Here is an 18,151-nt window from a genome sequence, read left to right as displayed (position 1 = left end):
GGACTCGATCCTAGGACTCCAGGATCATGACCTGAGCCGAAGGCAGTCGCTTAACCAACTGAGCCACCCAGGCACCCCCCCATAGCTGCTTTTTTAACAACGCTGAAAATGAGAACTCTCCACCAGTGATTGATGAGTGGTGAGCTCCCTGTCACCCAGGGTATTCAAGCAGAGGCTGAAAGTATCAGAGAAGAAATGCCTACAGAAGGTGGAAGGCTCTCTGGAGAACATGAACTCCAGAAGCACCAGGATAAAGTGGAAAGACAAGGGGATTAGCGTCAGATGCGCTTGGGAACTTTCCTGCTGAGTGACCCTGCTGAGCTTCAGTTCCCTTGTCTGCAAAATAGAATCGGTAGTAATTTTGCCCATGTCATAAAGAGTTGTTTTGAGGGGGCGCCTGGGCGGCTCCGTCGGTTAAGCGTCTGCCTTCAGCTCAGCTCATGATCCCAGGGTCCTGGGATCTAGCCCTGCGTCGGGCTCCGTGCTCAGCAGGGAGCCTGCTTCTCCCTCTCCCTCTGCCTCCCCGCCTGCCTACTTGTGATCTCTCTCTCTCTCTGTCAAATAAATAAATAAAATCTTAAAAAAAAAAAAGAGTTGTTTTGAGGATTTAATCAGATAATGCAAGGGCGAAGAGTTCTCTACTCTGTATGCGTGAAGAGTCCTCTACTCTGTACGCTGGATCAGATGTGAGTTACGTTGTTACCCTTTCCTGAAGCCAGGAGGTACTTCATGAATCTTCATTAACTGATTTTATCCTCATACACCTGAAAGGTGGGTATCTCCATGTTGAGCTGGGGAGCCGACCAGGTTCCGTCCCCCCACCTTGGCAAGAGTGAGGGGCAGGGAGCCCTGGTCCACTCCTGCTGCTGCTTGGACCTAATGAGGCCATTGTGGTGACAGAGAAGGCCACCTGCGACCTCAGCTCAGGGCCTGCCACCGGGCAGGGCACCCCCCCGCGCCCCGTTATCTGCAGGCATCTGCATAACTACCCGCTGGAGTCAGTCTCATTAAAGCCCTTTTGCAGATGGGGGAACTGAAATTCAGAGAGGTTAAGAAAGCAGTCCCTGAACACAGAGCCAGGAGGAGGCAGATTCAGAACTCGAAGCTTAGTCTTTCTGGCTCTAAGGCCTATGTCTTTCTCTTCTCACGTGGCCTCGTGAGGAGCGGAAATAAGCAAGTGAAACCAAAATGTATCATTGTGCTTTCCAGGGCTTCCTCTGGAGAGGACACCAGACATGAAAAGCCCATCAGCTCCCGGGACTACCTGTTAAAACCCGGCAAACAGTAAGGGCTGTGAGTTCAGGGCTAGGTGAACACTCTGTGTCCTGCACCCACAGGTGAGGACCCCCCGAGGCAGAGAGGCAAGAATAGTCCCTGGAGTCAGGAGGCCCAGGAACGCCCCCCAGCGCTGCCCCTAGCCTACAGCTGTCCTCAAGCCAGTTACTTTTCTCCTCTGGTCTCGGTTTATACCTGAGTTGTGTTGGACCCAATAATAGAGCCTTGCCTACCTTCTGGACTCTCACAGAATCGAGCTCGATCAGGCACGGGAAGTAATTTTAAAAGTACAAATGGGGTTCAAGTGCAAGGGATCCTTACCAGTTGGTAAGGATCGTGTGCGGGGGCGGGGGCTGGCTCCAGGGGGGCCGGCCCCCAGTGTATGTTCGCAGCTTCCTCGTGGCCGGACCAGATGGATGAGACCTGCTTTCCCTGTTCTCAGAAGCTTGTGGTCTGGCCAGGAGACAAACAGTACAATTCAAACACACCTCATTCAAAGAAATTAGACTCTGTAAACAAGTGCCTCCCCCAGGCTGCCCTCTGCAACCCCCCCGAATATTCCTGTGAATGGTCAGTGCCAGGAAACTTCCTGAACTCAGGGCTTTTGTAGAGACAACAGGGTGTATAGAGACGACTGGGCTTACTCTCACTAATGAGACTCGTAACATTTTTCGATGCAGTGAGCTGTAGGGGTAGAGACTCTGATCCATCTCCGGTTGCCATGGAGTCTCCTCTGGGCGTCTCACGTGGCCTGTTCCAGGTACCCCGCTACTTGGCAGGCAGGCAGGCTCCGGCTTATTATGTGTCACAGAAAAACCAGGGTGGCACCACGGGGGGGTGGCGCTTTAGAGCAGGAAGCTGCTCCCTGAGCTCCCAGTGAAGCAGTGCGGGGCCGGAGGGGTGGGGGCTTGGGGCCAGGGCTCAGGATATAGCACGTGGCTCGCGGGCGCTTGTCGGGGAGGTGCTTTTCGTCACACTGGGCGTGAGCACTAGACGCCACCCTACGGAAGGCCGTTCATCCAGGTGGATCATGATCCCCTGGGACCGAGGGGTCTGCTGAGCTTCCTCACCCCGCCAGGACTCAGGACTCCGTGACGGCCAACGCCCTGGCCACTGTGACCAGGGGCAGCATAAAGAAGGTTTTCCCTCCAGGTGAGATCAAGCAGGTTTCTGACGAGGATGATACGAAGACCCCTCTGAAGAGAACTCCCATGGATGATGACCGGCACCGCCCCACATGTTGGCCGCCCACCACAGGTCCTCTCCATGAGTCCCAGGGTCTCGTTTGTGGGACGGGAGGCCAAGTCCAGCCGTGTGCTGAGCTCCACTGAGAAGATTTTCGAGGAGGAGGGGCCGCTGGGATTCTCTGCCTTCTCCCTCCCTTGCCGGGAGATGCGGCTTTCTTCTGGGATGGTAGCCCACTGGCCCATTTGATCAATGCCTGCCTGGCACCTCCCAGTGTGATGCAGGGGCCGGGGAAGGGACCAGAGCCCAGGTTCCCACTTCAACCGGGCCCTGGCCGTCCTGAGCTATATCGTGTTTGTGATGGGGCTTGCCATAAGCATGCCGGCGATGTCTTCATGGCTGTGGACAAGGCCAGGCTGCAGGCCAGCCTCCCCCATTTGTTCCCCAGTGTTCTAATCTTGTATCCAGGACTGGGAGTACGTGAGTGAGCAAGGCCAGCCCTTCCGAGGCTTTAGCTTGCTTTTCTGCCAGGTGTCATCGGGGTGGTGTTTTGCCCTGGGATAACTGGAATCACCTAAAATACTGCTGTCCACCATCAGCCTGGCCCCCATGCGTAAGGCTGATCGTCTGGGAGCTTGCCTGACGTAATACCTCTCTGTGCTCCAGCCCACCTGGACTTCAGTTTCCATATTTGCCAGACGTCCGTCCAGATGCAAGGGTGTGGCGCGGCAGGTCCCCTGTTAGACCTGGGTGAGGTGGGGTGGGGTGGGGATGGAAATTGGGGCCGAATCCCCTTATTTTCCAGATTTGCTGAGTGTGCCTTGGGCAGGGGCCCAGAGAATGGCCTGTGGAGGTCCAGGTTGGATGAAAAAAGGCTCAGGGGGTCAGATCCTACCCCAGCGCTCCTGCTTTGCAAACAGGACCTGTCCCCTTCCGCCTGGCGACCGTCACATCTAGGCCTGCACTGGGAAGCTATTGTTAGGTTGCTTTGTTCTCCTCAGCACAAATTCTCTGATATGAAGGCAGCATTTTCTAAATGGGAAATCATGTGACTGCTCAGAATGCATCCCCCTCATCAAATGCCCGTTGGTTTAATGGGGAGGGCAGGATCTGGTTAGCTGTGCAGCTGTGAATACCCAGAAGTTACACACATCAGTGTCTCTCGTCCTACCCAGTTGAAAAGGTCTTGATACAATTTGACCTTTTCTTCCTCAAAAAAAGTGTTGGTGGTGATTTGGGGGGAAAAAACAATTATGGCGACAACAGCTGACCTGGAGCACTTATGACACGCCTGGTTGGGCACCTGCAATAGATAATCCTCACTGCCACCTAGTGAGACACAGAGTAGTGTGTCCAGTTTACAGATGAGGGAACCGAGGCTTAAGGCAGTTGAGTTGGGAAGTTCACAGAAATTACAGTGTCTGAGGACTGACACTTACTTTCGTTCTGCACGTCCGTCTGGCTGTGAGATTTGTCTTAGTTGTAGGGGACGTGTGTGCGAGGCTGCACCTGTGTTCTCATGCTGTCTCCACCCCGGCCATGCCCTGGCCCAGGCTCCAGCCCAGACCTCGTCAGTGAGAAGCTGGGGGGCAGGAGGGGCTGGGCAGCCGGGACTGAGAGTCTGAGGGAGACCCTCAGTCAGTTTCTGGACACTTGCTCAGACCCTGGGTTCTCTTGGGTGCTGTGGACTGGGGCTGAGGACAGAAACTCTGAGAGAAAACAGCCACCATCCAGCGTGTGAAATACCCACCTCCCTTCGGGACTAAAGCTGATGGGGATACGAGAAGGTGTGCAAGTGGCTCGGGGAAGGACGCAAACAGGTCTCTGCCTTGGGGACGAGGGTGCAAGGAAGAAGCTGGAACCAAGGAGCGAGTGTCTCTGCCTCATGCCTTTGAGTTGGCATCCTGGAAAAGTATCTGCTGTTCGAAGGAAGCCTCTGGACCCAGTGTAAGCTGTGGCCTTAGCCCCACGAGGGCAGGGACTCAGAAGACCTTACCCGCCTGTTCGACATCGCTGTTCTTATGGAAGAAATTTACAAAAACATCTACCAATACATTTTTTTCACTTTATTCTCACTACATCCTTAAAGTAGATCTGATTACCAACCATTTTACAGATGAAGAAACAGGCCCAGAGAGGTGAGGTGACTTGTCCAAGACCACACAGCTACTTAGTGGCAAGGGAAGGACTAGAATCCACCTGACACCCGATCCAGGGCTCCTTCTATTTCAGCCTTCCCTGGCATTGAGCAGATGCCCAAAAAATAGTTAATCAGTTACCTAATTGGATTAGGCCCTGGATCCCCTCGTGGAACTTTCCGTGCTATCACCGCCTTCCTCAGGCCCCTCGCTCCCAGCACAAGCCCAGCTGGACCAGGTGGAGGGAGGATCCCTACCCCGGGAAACGTGTTGCGGTTAATATCCTCTCCTTGGCCGAACCACACACAGCATACTTGTCATGGGCCATAAAATCATGCTGCTCTTTAAAAAGAAAGAAAGAAAACCTGTCCCTGTTACTTATCTCTGGGGGAGGCGACCAATTCCCCTCCCCCCCGTGCTGGCTCTGCACAACGGGAAGAAATATTTCTTCTCATTTGTTCTAAATTTACTGTCCAGTAATTTTTCTGTCCTCATTTTATGTGACAGGCAGCTGAGCGATTTTCTCCCAGCCCCTTTCCTGAATCTCAACCACCCCAATAAATCGCTGCTGACACCTCCTCTCCAGTCCTAAAAGAAAAAAATCACCCCAGCGTTGGTGGCCTTTGCTGGGATGGCTTACCTCCTAGAGGGCTTCAGACCCTTACCTGTGGTCAGTGCAAGCCAACTTTGGCCCCAGCATCCTCCCTGAAAACCACACAATATCTAATGAACGTCTCCCCTGCACCCCTGTGCCCTGCCGTTGAAGGTGAAGGGAAAAGGCAAAAAAATGCAGCCATTTGTCTCTAAAGCTTACAGCCTAGGAGGAGGGGACTCTGAGAACCTGATGAATTATGTGTCGGGGGTGCTTTGTGGGGGGCAAATCAGCCATTGAATCCCCAGGGGCGAAGGTGGGGGGATAGGAGTCTCCTGCTGAGTGGAGGGAATGTGCTAGCAATGGCAGGCTGGGAGAGGAGCGAGCGCAAGGTGGGTAGGAAAGTTCCGGGCGCTCAAGGAGGAGCGGGAGAGGAGGTGCCGGGAAGGCATGGGGGAGCTGGGCCTGGGCTGGTGGGTCGGGCCGGAGCCCAGCTTGATGAGGAGTTTGGATTTGCTCCAAGTGACGGGGTCATCAGCAGTTTCTGAGCAGGGCCTGTGGGAAGCTTACAAAGAGATCAGCCGCCCCGGCCCTAAGGGGTCCTGAATCAGGGTGGGAGTCAAAGGTTTGAGATTGGGATTCAGGGGTGTTAGAGTCGGAACCCCAGGATAGCTTGGAATCACCTGCTCCCATAGCGCGGGGGAGACGCCCAAACGCTGCTCCTGGCCAAGGGTGGGCAGAGCCGGGCCCAGGGCAGGAGAGTGAAGCAAGGGGGGGCTCACTGCCTGGCACCATCCTGGGGCAACCTCTTGCTTGCTGCTGGCTAAGCTGAAGTTCTCTGTTTCTATGCGGGGCTGTTGGGAGGATCGGATAAGTTATTGCATTAAAGGGGTGTCTGGCACATAGTAAACACCGAAGAAATGTTAGTTCTCACCCTGTTGAATGGAAGAGGCAGCTGAAAGAGGGTGAATACCCTGCCCCAGGTCAACCCACTGGTAAGGTTAAGACAAAGCGCAAGCGCATGGCATCCACTCCCACAGCCCCATAGAGGGCTGCGGGTGGCCACCAGGGGGCACTCTGGCCTTGGGAGAAGCACTGTGGGCGGCGCAGCATTCCTGCGCAGGGGTGGAGGCAGGGGCTAGGCCCGTTATGCAGGCTGAGTTGCTGCACACATACCTAGTAGGGAGTACAGTCTAATATCCGTGTCTTCTCACTCGCAGTGCAGTGAGCTTTCATATAAAAATGTTTTTATTTAACCAGAATATTTACCATACCTCCTTCCCCAATCCCGTTGTACGAAAATGCCAGTGCCGGCTAAATGTGCATTGCTAGTTTGACAAGGGGTAATATGGCGTGAGGACTAGGGGTTCACCTGCAATTTGGGGTGGAACAGGCTAGACAGAGTTCTGAGCTACATTTTGTAGGATGCATCAGACTTTACCAGATGGCAGGGTTGCAGGGAGAGAATATGTAGAGGGAACAGTGCATGCAAAGGCACAGAGGCAGAGTCTGGAAGAGCAAGGTGTGTCCCGGGAATTGTAAGTGTGGGGGGAAGGGGAGGGAGGGGGACAAGGACAGATGAAGCTGAGGCCACGGAGCTGGGACCGGTGAGCAGGGAGATTGCCAGTTTCCAGCTGGGAGGGGACTTCCCAACTGTACCTTTGTCTATTGCTCATGAGACCCCTTGGGGCCCCGGGGAGGGAAGCCCAGCCCCACGCCCCGCTGCCCTGAGTGGGAGACTGCTCAGTGCCTGGCACTGCGGAAACTGGGAGTCAGGAAGGGAGAGTTAACCCAAATTCTCACAGTCCCAATTACTGATCTCATTCAAACCTCAATCCTGTTCTCTCCCTGCGAGGAGGCCTTAGGGAGCTACATGCCCTAATTCAGGTGGTGCCATTCATCCAGACACAGGTATTTTATTACAGAGACTTCCAGAATGCGTGGTTCATATGGGAGTTCACACACAGCTGGGCTCAGTGGGCCTGAGGCAGCAGTCCTGCGTCCACTGGACAGCTTCACCTTCCCACCTAGTTTCTGCTTCCTTCCGGTCTTCCTAGGATCTGTGGCCCCACCAAGTGTCATGTCAGGCTGTTGGGGGAGGGCAGGTTTTCCCCAGAGCTGGTCCAAGGGTATGGGAGGGAAGTTGTGGTCAGATGGGGTGTGGGGAATGGATCCAGCCCCCCTTGTCATGATTTCCTGGACCAGTCATGTGGCCACCCTGGGATGGTGGGGACATGTTCTGTCACCCTGCGCCTGGCTGATTGGTCTCATCTCTTGGCACAGGGGCACAGAGCTTTGGCCTGCTGGATCCCAAACTGTGCTACCTGCTGGACGGGATCCTCCTCATCTATGGCGTCATTTTCACTGCCCTGTACCTGAGAGCAAAGGTGGGTGCCATGGGCCTTGGAGAGAAGGCACGGGCTCCCCTACTTGATGGATGTTCAGAAGGGCCTTAGTCTTGGAAAGTCTCAAGCATGGGTGGTGCCTGGAGCCTGGTGTCCCTGGCAGAGCAGGGGCCAGCCAAGCACGCACCTTGGGCAGCGGGGTGGTGTCTGACGGAGCCCTGCAGAGTGGGAGGGAGAGTGTGATGCTGGGTGTCCTCCGGAGGAGCCATACAGATGAGCAAACATCACAGCATCCCAGGGCAGGGCTACCGCTGGCCGGAAAGGAGCTTAAGCTTCAGGCAACTAAGAGCGGGAGGTGGGGGACCTGTGGTGTCTTCCCAGGCTCTGCTGTCCCGCTGCTGACTGAGATGGAACCAGCCTGTCTCCGGAAACTTCAGGGTCCCTATCAGTGCACGTGAGGGTGGGCCCAGAGCATGGGTTTTCAGCTGGTGCCTCACGGAGTCTGGATTTCTTGCAAGGGCTGGGGCCGGGGGTGGCCGCAGTGCCAGCAGAGGGTGGAAGGAGGCTCCCTCCTTGTTATCACTTCAGTCCTCCCACCTATTGCTCTTTTGGATGGTAGACTTAGGCAAAAGATTTCATTTGTGAAACTGTCTTATTTACTGATTTCCTTTTTAAAAGTTTGAACAGAGCTGTCCTAGATGATCTCTCAGGTGGTTTCCAATGCTGTGCACCTGTAAGATCCTGCCGTTTCTCTCGGCTCCGGCGGAGAGAAGAGCGCCAAGAGCGAGGCTGTGTGCGCCTCGGGCAGGTCCTCCAGGACACTAAGCTAGTGCGACGCAGTGACGCACGAGGTCACGACAGGAGCTGGGACCTTGTGCAGCCACCGTCCCCCTCGGAGTGGCCGCCCGGGGTGGGGGGCCGGCGCGGGGGGACCGCACGGGCCCAGCGCACAGGCGGGGGAGCGGGGCTCTAACCGCGCCACCCTCTCTTCCAGTTCGGCAGGAGCGCGGCCGCCCCGCAGGACCGGCAGGGCCCCAACCAGCTCTACAACGTAAGTCTGCCCTCCCGCAGCCCGCCGAGGGGCCGGCGGCAGGGTCCCGGCTGCACGCACCCCGCCGCCCGTTGTCGAACGTCCCCAGGGCTTCGTTTTCTGGCGCGCACACGGGGCCCGTGATTGTCCCGGCCGCGCGGGGGCGCTCCGAGCGTGCCCTGGCCGGTGAGCCCCTCCAGCCCGCACTTGGCAGGGGCCCCGCTGCGGGTGGGAGGGGGGTCAGTCGGCCTGCAGGGCAGCCGGGAAGAGATTTCACTCTGCCTGTGCAATGGGACTTGGGCCGGATCTATTTACACACACACACACACACACACAGTCATGGTAATGCATGTTCTCTGGGATGCTCTACCAACATGGACCAGTTTTCACTCTAACCCCAGTCCCTGCTCCTTTCCTTGAGAGTCACCACCCAGAAGGGGCTCCCAGTCCAGCTGGCCCAGTCCTCCTGTCCTCCCAGCCCTCTCTGACGCTGTCCTGTTTTAGGAGCTCAATCTAAGAGGAAGAGAGGAGTATGAGGTTTTGGATAAGAGACGAGGCCTGGACCCTGAGATGGGAGGAAAACAGGTAGGGTATCTGTCTCTGCCTGTGTGTGTGAGTGTGGGTGAGTGTGGGTGTGAGTGTGGGTGTGCTCAGCAGGACAGCCAGGAGACAGCTCCTCAGAGCCAGCTCACGCGCACTCCACCAGCACACTCTGTCCTGACACGCAAGGGACCTGGGGCCTGAGGACAGTCGGAGCCCCCATTGCTTCCATCCCCTTCTCTTCCTTCCCCCTGGGCTCCATTCTGCATCGCAAGGGACCTCCCACACATGAATGTGGCACTCTGGCCCTCGCGACCAAGCTCTACCCACCTCCCCTTAAACTGCTTGGCCACCCTGAAATGCACATGCAGTGGGGCTGTCTGCTCCCCAAAAGGACATATCTGGGGGCGCCTGGGTGGCTCAGTCGTTAAGCGTCTGCCTTCGGCTCAGGTCATGATCCCAGGGTCCTGGGATCGAGCCCCGCATCGGGCTCCCTGTCGGCGGGAAGCCTGCTTCTCCCTCTCCCACTCCCCCTGCTTGTGTTCCCTCTCTCGCTGTGTCTCTCTCTGTCAAATAAATAAATAAAATCTTTAAAAAAAAAAAAAAAAAAAAGGACATATCTGGTGAAGAGGTCCATACAGGAAGGGCCCAAGGCCCTTGGACAAGGAATTCTGGGTCCCAGGTACCCCTTGGAGCACGGTCCGGCTCCAGGCTCCTAGTGGCTCTGTTCTCTTGGCTGTAAACTCCACAGCCTGGGGGGAGAGGAGGCTGGAGGAGGCCAGGGCAGGGTCCTCTCATAAACAGGGTTCAGGGGCACCTGGCTGGCTCAGGCAGTTAAGCGTCTGACTTTGGTTCAGGTCATGATCTCGGGGTGCTGGGATGGAGCCCCTCTTTGGGCTCCCATTCTCAAATAAATAAACAAAAAAAAAAAAAAAAAAAAAAGGGCAGGGTCCAGCCCAAAGGCCCAGGCTGCCCAGGTTTTAGGGCAGAGCTGCCTGACAGTGCCCAGTGGCCCTTGATGTTTCTGGGCACACCTGCCCCGCAGCCCCCCTCCACACTGAGCCCTGTGCTGGGCATGTTTCCTTGGCCCCCCGCCCTCCAGCCTCAGCTCTGCTCTCCTCTTCTTACTTGGCCTAGGAGGGGTGAAGAGGGGTGGGGACGGAGGGGTCACTAGGGCCTGCTGGGCAGTGGCTGGCCCTGCTCTAAGTGCAGGTACTCGGTACCTTTCATTTTCAGCCCGAAATGCCATTGGTAAGCTTTACGTGTGGCACTGTATTTGCCAGGGGACACGGACCGGCTACTCCGAGGCCTGCCCTGGGCAAGGCTGGGCTGAGGAGGCCCTGCGGGGGTGAGACCAGTGTGCCAGGGAGTGTGCCCGTGTGCACTAAGGAGTAGGAGCCGCAGTAGAGCTGTGAGGGCGGGGGGCGGTGCCCAGAGGGGTGGCCCAGGGTGGGAGGAGGGGGGCGGCGGGGAGGATGCTACAACCCTCCTGGCCTGGAGCCCTGTTTCTCCACCTCTCACCTGCCCCTCGTCTTTCCCAGCAGAGGAAGAGGAATGCTCCGGAAGTCGTGTACAACGTGAGTACGGGAGGGGGCACGTGGTCCCTTGGGAAGCTGGAGCTGGGCTTGGGGTGAAGGCATTGCTCCGTGCCCTGATCTTTGCCTGACTTGACCTTCACCTTCCTGCACCACTGGGCTCACGGGCTTGCTGCCTGCAGCGGCGGGCTGCTGGCTGGCTGTTCCGAGGACAGCCCCTTCGCTTGCCTTCCCCCTCCTCGGTCCCCGGGTCCGCTGTTGGCGTTCCCTGTAGATGGCGCTGGGGGACAGCAAGGTCAGGCTGGGCGAGAGTCGGGTGGCAAGCCCCTGGGAGGTCAGCCTCACCACCTGGGTGCGGATCTGATTGTGGGTTTCAGACTGTTGATCTGGGCTGCCCTGAAGGGGACCGTTGCAGGTGGTAACCTCCTGTGAGGAGAGCCACCTCTTCTTCCTTCCTGCAATTGGCCGATCCACAGCCCATGGTGTTGGCCCTATAAAGAGACAAGTTGCTCAAATATGTGGTTCTGGGGACTCTGGGTGAGCCCTTGCATTGTCCACATTCATGTGCTTTGGCTAGAATTCCACATTTTATCTTCCAACCTAACTTGACCTTCTCAGCTCAGTGCACAGGGCTGGCAGCTCAGAGAATGTTCCAAAGGGCTGAGGAGGAGAAGGGTAAGGCTGGAGCTGGTTGTGGGCAGAGATGCTTCTGTGAAATAAGGACTGGAGCTTTGACTGTGGGAGCTCCCTGCCAGCTAGGAAGTCGAGAGGCTTCCTCTTGTGTGGAAGCCCACTGTTTTCTGCATTAGTTAGTAAACTCCGTGTCCCACGCCCTCTGCTTTTCCAGGCGCTGCAGAAAGACAAGATGGCAGAGGCCTACAGTGAGATTGGGATAAAAGGCGAGGTGAGTGCTGATTCCCAAGGATTGGGTCAGGGTGGGGATGCTCCCAGGGAGGCCCTCCTCACCTTCTAGATGTGCCCGCTCTATAGGCCTCCGTCCCGTCCATTTGCAGCCATTCCTTGTATCACTGACAGAAGGCCCTGTGGTAGCTGCCAGGGGCAAAGGGTAACCCAGCTCTTTCCCACTTGACAGCACCTAAGACAGTGAGGAAAGGTGATGTTCTTTCAGGAACCAAGTCTAGATTCTGAGATGCACAAAGCTTTGTAAAAACCAAGTCAAAGCTGTCACCATCAGTAATTACTAAGTGCTCACTGTGTGCCATGCTGTGTTAGGACTCTGGGGCAAAATGGAAATGCAGGGCCCCTTGTTTCTAAAAGATTAAGAATTTCCAAATGGTGAGAGCAGAGCATTGACCCCTCCTGGGCAGGGGCTGTGTAGGTCACGTGTCCCCAAAGCAGGCCTGGTCCGTGCTTTACTGGGTAGGTGGTCTCACGTCATCCCCACAATAACCCAGTGAGAAATGTGTGCCCTGCAAGGCACAGGAGGTGAAGTGACTTGCCCAAGGTCGCTTAGCTAGTAAATAGGGGAGCCCAGATGTGCGTGGACTCTGCAGCCAGAGCTGCTACCACTATGTGGTTGCCATTCCCGGTGAGCATTGAGGAGTAGCTAGGAAGTCCAGGAGCGACAGGGAGGCCCATTTATTCCAAGCGGCAGGCAACATGACCAGCTCCCATGCGGCCCGGATTCTAGAACTCTGGGGTCTCTGAGCGTATGAGTGGGGCAGAGCAATCCTGGGCCGCATCGAAGCCAGTCCTCACCTTCTCTGCGGAGTGAGGTCTGACCAGTGGCCTGAGGACCCTTCTTTCCCAGGGGAGAGGGTGCGGGCTGGGAGACGGTCACCTCCGACTCTCTGGGGGCCCCGAGAGTAGGGGCCTTGAGCAGGAGCCGCTGCTGAATGTCTGACTCTCTGCCCCTTTGTCTCCTTCCCACAGAACCAGCGTCGGCGAGGGAAGGGGCACGATGGCCTTTACCAGGTGAGAGCTGAGGCAGTGCCTCTGGTCTGTGCTGAGGGCCTTCCCTCCCTGCGTGGTGCCAGCTAATCAGGAGCAAGTCTAGACTCGCCCATTTTGCTTGCTTGGTGGCACCCAGCTCTTGCCATCAGCTGGGCAGGGCCAAAACCCCAGGCCTCAAATCAGGTCCCAGTGCCACCTCTGCCAGGAAGGCCTTGGGGCATGCCTGGGATTCAGCCATCCAAGCACCGTGACTTGGCTCCAACCAGGAGACCATGGGAGCCCCCAGGCACTGGCCACAGATAAGCAGCCACTGCCCAGAGGGCTGATGTAGGCAAAGGACACCACACAAGCAATTTTCTGCCTCTTCCTCCACAGCTCGGGGCCCTTGCAAGAAGCCTTGCTCTGCCCTGTATCCGCAGACCTAATAAGATGGGTGGATGGGTGGGAAAATTGAAGGGCAAAAAAATCAAGAGAAACAGTAACTTTAAAAAGGATATGTTGTTATAGTCAGGTGCCTGGTGTATGCAAATAAGTGTGAAAAATTATGCAAACCAAGGATACCCAGCCTACTTCTCTAAAATATAATCCCCAGCGGGTTCTTATTTGGCTACTTCTGGCTCCCCTGGGCTCTTCACAGCTTGCTTGACTGACTCCAACGTGTCAGGCTGCCCAGCTTGCCCGAGTTCAGAATGTCAAAAGGGCCCCCAGCATGTTCCTGTGTGTGGCTGCTTTGATCTGCCTTCTGGACCAGGGAGAGATGTTCCAGTGGGACTGAGACCAGCTTGTCTGCTCCCCGACAAAGAACACAACTGTAGTAGGGTGACGTGGGAAGGAGGCTGGGGAAGGAGGGCTGAGGTCAGGGAGCCACCGTCTCCCTGTGACAAGTCCTGGCTTCCTGGAGGCCCAGGTATCAGGGACAGCAAACTCTCTGGAGCAAACCTGATCCCAGCTCAGTGTTCAGGGATGAGGGTGCTCCCCTTCCTCTTGGGTCCAACCGGAAGGCCTTCTAGGCCCATGCACAGTAGGGCTCAGTATGTGGGGAGAATTTAGCTGGAAAGGAATTGCTCCAGGGCCGTCTGCAGCAGGGCAGAGAGTGCATCTCTCCTGCAGCCCTCTTGGGTCCAGGCCCGCACCCGTGGCGTGAGGGGCTCGTTCCACTTGTTCACCTCTGGGTAGGCTCACACGGAGTTCCTGACCCACTTTTCTTTTCTGATTTGCTTTCCCAGGGGCTCAGCACTGCCACCAAGGACACCTATGATGCCCTCCACATGCAGACCCTGCCTCCTCGCTAACAGCCCCAGGCATTTCACCAACCATTTCACAGGCCAGACCTGCCCAGATTGTTAAAGACTCAGGATAAAGCATTTATAACCCAGTTCACTCCTATTTCTCCACCACCAAAGTATTCCCTCTTATGAATTGGATGCTTTGCATTTTAACATTTGGTCATATCCAACTCCAAACCATCATCCCTGGGCTCTGGAGGGGAGGGTGCTCGGCCAGGGTTATGGCCCTGACCTCGAGGAGTGCTTTGTGAGTGCCACCCGTTCTCGGGGCTTCTGGGGGTCTTGTGGTTCCTCGGAGACTGTGGACGGGCCCCTCTCCTGGAGGCCCCGGGCTCTTACCTGGGAGACGGGTACATCCTCCTCTCACAGCCATGTTCTGTCCGTGTTTTGTCAAGTCCCCAGAGAAATCCCAAATGTTAGCACATATCCCACTAGTCTTCACTGTTCCGTCAGTATTTCAGTGTCTTTGCTCCTGCTGTAAATTTGGCTTCTGTTGTCAACCTGCGCCCTCATTTCAAGGTCACTTGTCACTGGGGCAAAGGGGCTATTGTGCCTCCCCGTGCAAGGTCTGGGCGGGTGGGGGTGGGGAGAGCCGTGCAGGTCTGTGACAGCCCCGGCCCGGGCGGCTGAAGCAGGGGAGCAGGCGAGCGGTGATGGAGGCTCAGCTAGACCACGGGGTGGGGTGCGGGGCAGACAGGAAGGGGCCCTCCTTCACAGAACTTAGCGTTCGTGGGCTGGGTGCTCTGGGGAGCGGACGACGAACAAGCCTGTGCTTGTCCTCACGGAGCTCACACTCTCACCAGGGACGCGAGTTGTGAACAGGCCGGCCTCAAGCACGTAGTAAGGGCCGTTGCAGAGTGCGAACAGTGGGGGCGAGGGAAGGGGGCAAGAGCACACTCTTTCCAGGCACTTGCTCACCTCAGACTCCGAGTGAAAGACAGCGTCCCTGGGAAGGCCTCCCCAGGAGGCACGGCCCCTCACAGACCTGCAGACACCCGAGGGCTGTGGCGGGGTCGCCTCGGCCGGCTTCCAGAAACAGTGCTGTACTGTAAGGTGTCATGTGTGACCCTCTCTGCCCCGCTTGGTTTTAATTTATACTGGTTTGCTAAATAAAGCCTTACTTACTCTTCTGCATAATAAACGCTTTGGTGAAGCAGCCTTTACTGCGAGCTTTATTTCGGCAGTCCGGCAGGTAATGGTGATTCGGTCTGGGGCGACCCATCTGGTGCCCTTGCCATGGGCCGAAACCGCTGACTCCCAGAGGCCACGATGGTTCCTTGGGCCAGGCAGGTGGGCCCAGGTGCATCCAGGGCCGGGAGTGCTGCCGTCCGGGCTGGCGGCCGGGCCTCGGGGCCGAGCGGGCGTCAGGCTGGGCCAGGCCTGGGCGGGACCTGCGGGGAGGGCCCGGGGAAGCAGCCGGAGTGCAGGGCTCCCAGCCCCGTGGCCAGCTTGGGGAGGACGGGCACGCAGCAGAGGGGGCCCACGGAGCAGCCCCTGGCAGCCGACAGGGTGTCCGGGAGTTGCGACGGCACAAACCCTCGGGCTGCAGGGTTTGGGGAGGGCTGGAGCATGACAGAGGTCTCTTTAGGTCAGGGTGTCTGTAAATGTGGTGGCCGTAAAAGAGGCCCCAACTCGTCAAGCTCCCAATTAATATGGGGCCGACTTGGGGCGTTTGGGATTCCAGCAGGAGTGACTGGAATCTCTGCGAGGCGTACATGTAGCACCTCATGAGGAGAAGGCATTCGGTTTGAAACCGGGCCCCGTCGGGGGAATGCAGTGCCATTCAACAAATATTTACCCTGCACCTACCTGTTTCTGTGCCCAGCATTTTGCAAGCTACCAGGGAGGGCAGAGAAGAGCCACCACAGCGTTCGGGACTTAAAATTTTGCCGTTGGATTCGGGCCGCACCACGGAAAAAGCACCGCAGGTCGCATCACGACCCACAAGGCGGCAGGCAGGAGGGGGAGCCGCCAGGGAAGGGGTGCAGACAGTCCAGCAAAGGGCTGGGAAGCGGGGCAGGTTTCGTGCGAGGTAGGCCTCTGACGCCTGCCGGCCCTAATTAGGCGGCCTGGTCACCAGGCAATGGAATGGGAAAATGACAGCGAGTGGCTTTAGCTGCCTTGATTCCAAGACAACAGACGGCCACTTTTGGGTTGCTACTCCTTTGGCTTCTACTCACTGGGCTTTTTAAAACCTGAGGTTGGGTTCATCTGTTAGTCAAAGTGAGTGAGCCTCATACCTCAGACCGAGTCAAGGTCCGCTGAGTTACCCACAGGCCGCGTGACCCATATGGCTGGCTTGCAAATAGGAGTTGGACCCAGTTCCGTCAAGAATCTGATCAAGAGGCAGGGAGGAAAGCTAGCAACGAGGTGTGGGCACTGCAGCTGACCTAGGTGGGGGAGTGAGGACACTTACTGGACCACAGGCAAGACAGCCACACAGAGCAGCCAGCTGGGCGAGGGCTGAGCACATGCTGGGGGAACGAAGCAGGGGCCAAGGGGAGGCGGCCCTGGGGCCGCCCAGCCCCTGCCCTTCCTCGGGTCTGGCAGTCCTCCCTTCAAAGCACAACTGTATTCCTTCCATCCCAGGAAGTTACTGATTGTAGAAGATGTGCTATCAACTTACTTTTAAGTACAAAAACAAACAAACAAAAAACCACTCTTAACATAAACACCCATTGTAAGATGCAGCCCTGTTTCGTAAGGGTTAAAATATGAAGATGTGTTTTAGGACCAAGGAAGTATGGCATCTCACTTGCATTGAGGAACCAAAACATTTTATGTGTGTACGTAAATTAAAATGGAAGCTTCCAAAGTATTTTTCAAAACTGTCATGACTTTGATGTCACTAAAGTCAATGTGGATAATTCTGATCAATTTTTCTTTTTCCTGGAATAGAACTCAAGGCTCCTGGTTTACAAACAGAATAGTCACTGAAGCCCAGGTGTGGCAGGTACAAAAAGGGCAGATGATCCATTCGGCTAAGAGGATAGCTCCAAAGGGGACTCAGGGCCTGGGGGTTCGGTTACGGCTGTTAGCTGTAGATCTTGTTCTGTCTGTGAATAACTCGTGCATTTTGGTGGCCTGGCCCTGGATATTTCTGTGAACCTATGACTGAGGTGAGGTCTAACTACAGATTTATGTCCTACAACTTCAAGCCCTAGTTTTGGGAGAAAAGGCAACAATAAGAGCAGACGTTATTCACATCACCTCGTAGGTGATTCAGCTTGGCAGATGCCAACAGGAAGCGGGTTAGAAAAGGACTGCAGGGTAATGATCTAATTCAGTACTCTATCCCCGTTCTTTAGGGTTCACAAACGGGTTTTGCTTTCTCAAGTCTTTCCCATGCTAGTGAGCGTGCCACTGTCTCTATCAGAGGATTTCTATTAAAAATAAGCCCCCAACTTACATGCAAGCTATAAATACAAGAAGGGGTGGATGGTGATGGAGGAGGAGCTCTTGGAGGCAGGAGCAGGGGACAGAAGAGCCGGTATTGCCTTCCCACCCTGGGACCTGCAGGGGACGGCCAGCGCCTTGGAGACAACAGCCGTCTCCTCCTCCGCGGGGCACACAGGGCCAGGTTCAGTCCAGTTAGACAGGAGTGCCTCCGAAAGCTCTTCAACAAGCTCAGGTTTGCTCTCTGGGAGAATTCACTTTAAGAGTCAAATGCTCAGACAACAGGTTGCATTATGACACTAAATGTGAACTAGCCTAAGCCGGAGGGAGCTAAGCCAAGCCAAGCTGTGTGCTCTCCGACAGGAGAACCAGACACCAAGTCCAGGACTAGCCTCTTTCAGAGAACCCCAGAGAGTGGGTGTTCAGGATGTGGCAGGGAAGGCTGGAGGGGCACAAGAGTGTAAACAGTAAATGCGGAAAAGTCAAGTTCAATGCCAGGTCTGCCGTCAAAGACACAAGTGAAATGGGAGCTCTGGAGTTTTCTTGCAGGACTAGTCAAGGGCCCGTGTGTTTGGTCACACAAAGCCCAGGGGGTGTGAAGGAGACTACTGCTACTTGAATCAGGGCCCCCCCTAAACTCTGAGGGTCTGGGGAGGGAGAGGTGTGCTGGTCACAGCGCCCCCCAGGGGCACAGGAGGAAACGCACAGTAGGACCCAGGGTGGGCGTGGGCTAGGAACGGAGATGCTCAGGGGGCCTGGGGCTCCTGGGAGCTCCTGCTGGAAAAGACAAACTGGAAGGCTTCCGTGACCCTCTGTGCGGGAAGCATCCAGAACACCAACACAACAATTTCAAGGAAACTCCCAACAATGTGAAAACACTTGGAAAATGGTTTAATGATGTTTTACAACAGAAAC

At 56.0% G+C, this 18,151-nt stretch overlaps 1 protein-coding gene across 2 annotated transcripts in view; it reads left to right on the top strand.

Annotated features, from left to right (window-relative positions):
* CD247 (CD247 molecule) overlaps positions 1-14,996 on the top strand; it is a 71,170-nt gene extending 56,174 nt beyond the window's left edge. Inside the window, exons 2-8 of one of the 2 annotated variants that reach the window (XM_031030552.2) lie at positions 7,474-7,577; positions 8,530-8,586; positions 9,070-9,150; positions 10,650-10,682; positions 11,488-11,544; positions 12,534-12,575; positions 13,781-14,996. In XM_031030552.2, coding sequence (XP_030886412.1) covers positions 7,474-7,577; positions 8,530-8,586; positions 9,070-9,150; positions 10,650-10,682; positions 11,488-11,544; positions 12,534-12,575; positions 13,781-13,846 — 440 coding nt within the window. In that variant the 3' untranslated portion in view covers positions 13,847-14,996. Of the gene's footprint in view, positions 1-7,473; positions 7,578-8,529; positions 8,587-9,069; positions 9,151-10,646; positions 10,683-11,487; positions 11,545-12,533; positions 12,576-13,780 lie in introns of both variants that reach the window. The other variant, XM_006735657.3, reaches the window with a different exon arrangement.
* The last annotated feature ends 3,155 nt before the right edge of the window (positions 14,997-18,151 follow it).

Source organism: Leptonychotes weddellii, chromosome 6 (genome assembly GCF_054177405.1).
Source record: "Leptonychotes weddellii isolate Sample4059 chromosome 6, ASM5417740v2, whole genome shotgun sequence".
Lineage (NCBI taxonomy): Eukaryota > Metazoa > Chordata > Mammalia > Carnivora > Phocidae > Leptonychotes > Leptonychotes weddellii.
The sequence above is the reverse complement of the archived record's forward strand: the minus strand, read 5'-3'. Positions and strand labels throughout refer to the sequence as shown.